At 42.5% G+C, this 6718-nt stretch overlaps 1 protein-coding gene across 2 annotated transcripts in view; it reads right to left on the reverse strand.

Moving 5' to 3' along the window:
• capn1 (calpain 1) overlaps positions 1-6017 on the reverse strand; it is a 31446-nt gene extending 25429 nt beyond the window's left edge. Inside the window, exons 1-2 of one of the 2 annotated variants that reach the window (XM_084923877.1) lie at positions 5887-6017; positions 1441-2169 (exon numbers count right to left, since the gene is read on the reverse strand). In XM_084923877.1, the coding sequence (XP_084780003.1) occupies positions 1441-1698 (258 nt within the window). In that variant the 5' untranslated portion in view covers positions 1699-2169; positions 5887-6017. Of the gene's footprint in view, positions 1-1440; positions 2170-4068; positions 5213-5886 lie in introns of those variants that run through there. The other variant, XM_084923878.1, reaches the window with a different exon arrangement.
• Positions 6018-6718: the final 701 nt, after the last annotated feature.

A 6718-nucleotide genomic window follows, 5' to 3' on the forward strand; every position in this document is an offset into this window, starting at 1 on the left:
AAGCAGGGTCGCTGGATGAATTGGGAGAGGAAATGCACATGGAGTGAAATCTGGGGAATGGAGTCTGATAGACTAAGTTTCATCATCTGAGCGACATACGATGTGCTACCTTCCCCAATAAATCTGGAGCTGTGGTTTGGAAAGGACCCATCCTGCCCCCTGTGTACAGTCCCAGCCACACTCAAGCACATCTTGGTTGGTTGTAGGCCTAGCCTTACTCAGGGCAGATACACATGGAGACACAACCAGGTCCTCAGGTGTCTAGCCGAGAAAGTTGAGTGCAAAAGAAAATCCATCAACACTCAACCTTTCACGAACCAAGAGGAGCGTCAGTTTTCATCAGCATTTGTCCGGGAGGGAGACAAGCCGAGGACGAGCCCCCCAACCCCAGACCTGGGCCCACTGAAGGTTGCCAGGGATTGGCAGATGCACATGGACTTGGATCAGAGGCTATTTTTTCCCGCAGAGATCGTAACAACTAATCTGCAACCAGACCTCATCCTTTGGTCTAACTCCCCAAAACGTGCTTACATCATTAAGCGGACGGCACCATGGGAGGAAGCAATTGAGGAAGGATTCGAGCGTAAGAAGCTGCGGTATGCCAACTTGGCAGCTGAGGCAGAGGACTGAGGCTGGAAGATCAAGGTGCGCCCAGTGGAAGTGGGGTGCAGGGGCTTTGTTGCCAGAACAACAGCGAAATTGCTTAGATTGGGACTGCTGTCAAATGTTAGTGCTTGCCAGCTCTGCTTAAACACACCCACTGCAGGTGGTCATGGGACTTGATTTTTTTAGGCACTGGTGCACTGAATGTGTGCACAGTAACACGAGTTTTATACTATAGGGCATGCAACAGCAGATAGCTCTTGTCAGATGGGTGCACATATTTAAAATACTATGGCTCAGGCTATGGTGCTGCAGTCATGTGCAAGACATCAAGATGTCCAGTTGCTTGCTGTGAATTCTCCAGACAATTACCTACTCTACTGTTAGTGGCTCATTCAGACATTACACATTGTTTACAAAGGAGCTGCTACTTTAAAAACCACCAAATATCTGAGTGAGGCGTTTGTAGGCATGAGTCAGACATTTGCATTGTGATGCAGTGCAGCCAGATAAGATCTAATAAAATTCAGGGGTGTAGTCTGCTACACCCTCCAATCACTTCAGGGGTGTAGTCTGCTACACCCCTGAAGTGATTGGAAAACCTCCATTTAATTATTTAATGGGGGTAGTGAATACTTTTAGCAACACGGTGTATTATAACTGTCTGACATTAAAATGATATTAACCTTCTAAAAAACACAGTAAATAAATCTGGAAACACCGTCTATAACATTAAACATCTACAACATGTACAAATGATATGAAAGGCTTCTATATTCCCCTTACCCACGCTTGGGCAAAAGACACAAAAACACGGCCACCGCCGCAATTTCTCACCGTGGGCCTCATCCAGCGCACGCCGCTGGTCTTTGCCGATCTGGGGCCAAGTTCGTTGAATCCCAAAGATGACGCTACAGCAGGAAACAGGCTGTCCTCAAACAATCTCCCGCTTTGAAGGCACTGGGCTTTCAGAGAATCATAGTCCTGACCCAAGAACTTCACAGCATTGTGGTTCTGCCCCAGGCCCTCATCACGATCCCACTGGCTCCTCAGTTTGTAGGCCATGCCTGTGGCATAAATGGGCTGCTCTGCCATCTTGAGCTTGTGGAGTTAACGGAGAACAGTAGGACTGACAGCTGCTATCAATTTGATTCTCTTTGGAACCACAATAAGAAGTAAAGATGTGTCAATTATTAAAGACGCAACAGCAGCCTATTGAGCTTTTATAATCTAAAGCACTGTGCTGATGTAAACCTGATACACAGTGGTAATGGCTTCAAGGCTCAATCTTCAGTTAGACTAAAACATCAGTAGCTATGAAGATGCTATTAAACACTGATGAGGCTAGTCTGCTGCTTGGTTGTGGTGTATGTGGTTGCACTCTAGCTGGATGCTTTGATTGCAGTCACAAACGGAGAAGCTCAAAAATCCAAAGCTTGTCACAGTAGAGACGTCTTCCTCAGTACAAAAGATCCAGATAACACCAGTCCCCGTCTGTTGTTCTTTTTTTGTCAAGTTCACGCAGTGCAGGATCACAGCCCGTCCTTATCACGGCAGCGGACAACCCTGCACAAAAACAAAGAAAGTGAGAAATTGAGCACAAAAGTGAAAAGGTTATCCAGTGAGATACAAGATACAGGTTTGTACATACCAATACTATCTACGCATACATCACAGAACAAAAGCAGAGGCTGTGCACACCCTCCATGTGCACAGACACTAAGACTTTAAAAGACAAACGAGGCATCCTTGTTTCTTTGCAGTCATCCATATATGTGCATTCTTAGAAAAGCCCGGCAAAGTTGGCACACCTGTGCTACTTTTACTGTGGTGCCCTGAATGTGTGCACAGTGTAAGTGAGAACTAAATTTAAAGTCAATGTTTAATCAGAAAAGCACATTAATAACAAAGCAGGGGTGTGTGTGTGTGTGTGTATTTTGATGCACAATAAAGGTTGCATGAGGCAAAGAACAAGCACAAGCTCTCTGTGAGACGCTTTAATTAAGCAGAGGCTGAGATGAAGAAGCATTTCTATCATTAGTGCCGGCGCAGACAGAACTGGAGCTTTGGACAGAGTTAGTCTCACTTTGTTGCTTTGAGTCTGCGTCTTTTCTGTCAAACACAGAGTGGAAGGCGTTTATTTTTATCTTCTTTCAACTCTCTAAGCTTTTTTTTTTTTTCACTCCCTCACCTCAGATATGCACATAAAGATACGCACTTCCTGTTTTCAGTCCACAGGTGTCCGTCACAGCAGAAACAGAAAAGAGTGTGGCTTTCACTGGCTTGTGTAGCAGTGGAGCCATGTAAGAGTTTCCTCCTCCTGCTAACAGAGAACCACACCCACAAAGATGGCCCATTTGACTGAGTGAAGAATGTTGCTGCTATGAGAGCCAAAAAACTGAGCATGCAGCTGCGACAGCAGGTTTCCCAGTTTGTTCAATTACACAACACTAAGACTTGTGTTTGCACATGTGCCTCTATTGCTGCTAGCATGATGAAACTACATTAGGGTCATTTGCATGAGTACTACACATTATTTCTGCTAATAGATCCCTAAAGCTACAGCTAGCAAAGCTGAAAGTGCTGCATAATGGCTGCACCACAACTATTATATTTCTTACCACAAGCATTACTACTCACACTAACAAAGGCACTTTTGCCACCACTGTAACAACTACTTCTGCTTCTTCCTGCATTCTTTATAAAGAGTTATTTAGCATCTGTACCACATATCAGTGTTAGCATCACTACAGTGTTTTTCTTTTTTACATAAATGTATGTACTATTTAAATGTGGACACGAAAATACCTTCAGTGAAAAGGCTTCTAGAGTTACACTTGTTAAACTGCTTGTTAATGCATATATCTAATTAGCCAATCACATGTATTCAGGTATTTAAACATGGTCAACACGACCTGCTGAAGATCAAACTGAGCATCAAAATGAGGAAGAAATGTGATTTAAGTGACCTTGAATGTGGCACAGTTGTTGTCAAACAGGCTGGTCTAAGTATTTCAGAAACTGCTAATCTGCTGTGGGGAAATCCCAGCCATCTCTACAGTTTACAGAGCGTGAGCCAAAACTAAGACAGAAGAGTGTCTCTAAACACACAACACACACACAACAAGCAGATGGGCTACGTCAGTGGGACACTCCCGTGAGCTAAGTAGAAGAAATTGAGGCTACAGTTCACACATGTTCTGCAGAATTGAACAATATAAGTTTTTTTTGGTCTAATGAGACTCAATTTTAGCAAAAACATTAGGATGGTGCGGTCAGAATATGGCATAAATATGAATGCATGGATCCATCCTGCTGACCACTTCCATCCCTTTATGACCATTAATAAAAATGTGCTTCACTGTTCTTCCCCTCACTGCAAAGTCCATCATGAAATCCTAACAAAGGTCTGGTTAAAAATGCAGGTTTTCAGATTTATGTCAGGCCCATGTGTTTGTTTCTTACCTCTCCTCCAAACTGCACCTTCTAGTTTGATCCCAGGAACTGCCAAACCAGCCCAGACAGACTCTTCTGTACTACTTTTATAGTCAACCTCCAGCGAGGGATGTGCCAAATGTGGCAGGAAGGAGGAGTTACGCCTGATTTATACATCTTTATTTTCCAACTGTTAACGTATGCCCATTGTCACCTGAATGACATGTTTGAGCACTCCTACAAGTTCACTTAATACCTAATTAACTTTTCCTAGAACGGGAGGAGCTACTGGCTATAGGCAGAAGTGTGTCAGGTGACAGCTCTGTGAGGAAAAACACCACTGCCCCTCACAAAACACACCCACTACCACGAAGTGCTTGCAGACCACAAACAATTACTCATATGTTTTCAATATGCATGTCACTCTAAGTTGGTTCCATGACAAAACACCCATGACCCCATTACTTAAACCAACAACAAAGGATCATAACGTGTTCTGTTAAAACCTTAGTCGTGTGGTTTTTACCTCTGCTGGCTGCCATTGGGGCACATTTTACCCAACAACAGTTCAGTCTGACTCTAATGAATATTTTACTTCTCCTCACATGAGAAATACATGCAGCCTACATACCCTCACTCCATATCCCAACACAAATGCTTAGCCTTCCCCCCCAGTCCGGGTGGCAGCACACAAGAATGTGCATGCATGTATGTACTGCACTGTATCATCTAGCAATGCAACACTTAGTATAATGACAAGAAAACTGAGAATGTGCACTTTTATCCAACCCATAACCCGGCTCTTTTACTTATTTGTTTTGGCACATCAGCAGGATGTTTCCTTTAACATAGGGGTCGTGCAGCCATGGGTAGAAACACACACGACTGAAGCAGCAGGCATGCAAAGGCCGTGAAAACACTGCAATCATCAGCAATGTATGACTAATGCTTTTCTGCTGATGATTGTCTGAGTCCAGTTTCCTCCTCACAACTCGAGCTGATTAAATGCATGCTGATAGTAAGTAAGTGTTGCCTTTGGGAGGGTGGAGTCAAGAGTTTGTGGCATGAGTAAGCCTTCTGACCGCCTGTGGTGTATTTCTGCATGCAGGGGTTCATGTTGCAACACAGTTTAATGTGAGAAAAAATATCCAAAGTGTTTGGAGAAAATAGACCAACAGAGAGATCACACACACACACACACACACACACACACACACACGCACTGTGACCGCTGCAGGGAACATGGTGACTACTGTGTTTTTTTTCTCATCAGAGTCTGCAGAAGAACACAGCTTTTAGAAACACTGGGCTACATTTGGAGAATACTCGTTGGAGCATGCGCCTCAGCTCACGCAGATTTAGCTCTTTATAAAACTTTAACTTGGACGCATGGCTCACACAGATAAGTAAGTCGCTTTTGTGATAGATAGGTGTGGTCCCTGGGAAAACATTGAAATTAAAGAAATAAACACAACCAGCGAAGCGAACAGCGGTTTGACGAGTTTCCTTTGGCTTCACTTCCATCAGACACAGTTAAAACCAATAATAATAATAATAATAATAATAATAATAATAATGCGTAAGACAGCAAAAGCAAATTTTGCGGAATCAGCATATTAATGATTAATAATTCATGGTTATTATTCTCGTGAAATCTGGGACAGACTGCTGTTTGACTGTGGTTTGTTCCGGCATCACAAACTAACCTAAAAAACAACTCACAAACTTCCAGTTCTGCTCTTAAAAAAGAAGAAGTTCAGACCAGGAGGACAAACGCGATTGGCAAAGTGCAGCCCGACACTAAACTGCTGATGCAAAGTGATGTTGAAGGATAAAACTCATATTTACCTTGAAATGCGTTTCCTCTGAAAAAAAAAATAGCTACACGGAAATTCAACATGCTCTGCGTTCCATGTTTAGTATGTACCCTTCTTGTACCCTCCCCTCTTTTCTATACAGAAGAAACGCCCTGCTGCCGCTGTGTACCCTCGTTTCAATGCGACTGCGCAGTGCCCACAGGTCATAAAACTACACTGAAAGGGAGGGATTCGTGCACTGTTCTGTCGTGTTGTGCTCTTTGTTTGCAGCAGATTTTACTTGATACTGTAGTTCATTATGGTACTGTGTGTTCACATGCAATAAGCTGCCCTTTGAAAGACAAAAATCCCTTTACATTGCTCTGTAAATACTTACCCTAACTAAAAAACGCCACATTTACCAAGTGCTAGACTCTATTTGAAGTTTAGTTACGCACAGTATTTCTATTTTATAACTATTTTTTAATTTCAGTAGACTTGTATGTTATGAATGTAAAAATAGAGAAGTTTTTAAATCTTCTAACGGCATCATTTACAGGATTTCAAGTCTAAGCAGCCAACAATGACATCTAGTGACTTCGGGTAGCAGCGCATCTAGAATAGAATAGAATAGAATAGAATAGAATAGAATAGAATAGCTTTTTTATTGTTACTGTTACAAGAACAATGAAAGGCAGTTTGGCATCTCTCCGTGTGTGTGAAGTACACAATAGCGAAAGTATTTACACAACAAATTTACATTTACACAAGAAAGATATGTACAAGTTATACATACACCTGCAAAACACACACACAGATACATACATATATGAATATATACATATATGCATTCGTACATACATACACACACATATTTGTGTGTG

This window comes from Perissodus microlepis, chromosome 3, assembly GCF_051167445.1.
Source record: "Perissodus microlepis isolate ML-2025 ecotype Zambia chromosome 3, ASM5116744v1, whole genome shotgun sequence".
Lineage (NCBI taxonomy): Eukaryota > Metazoa > Chordata > Actinopteri > Cichliformes > Cichlidae > Perissodus > Perissodus microlepis.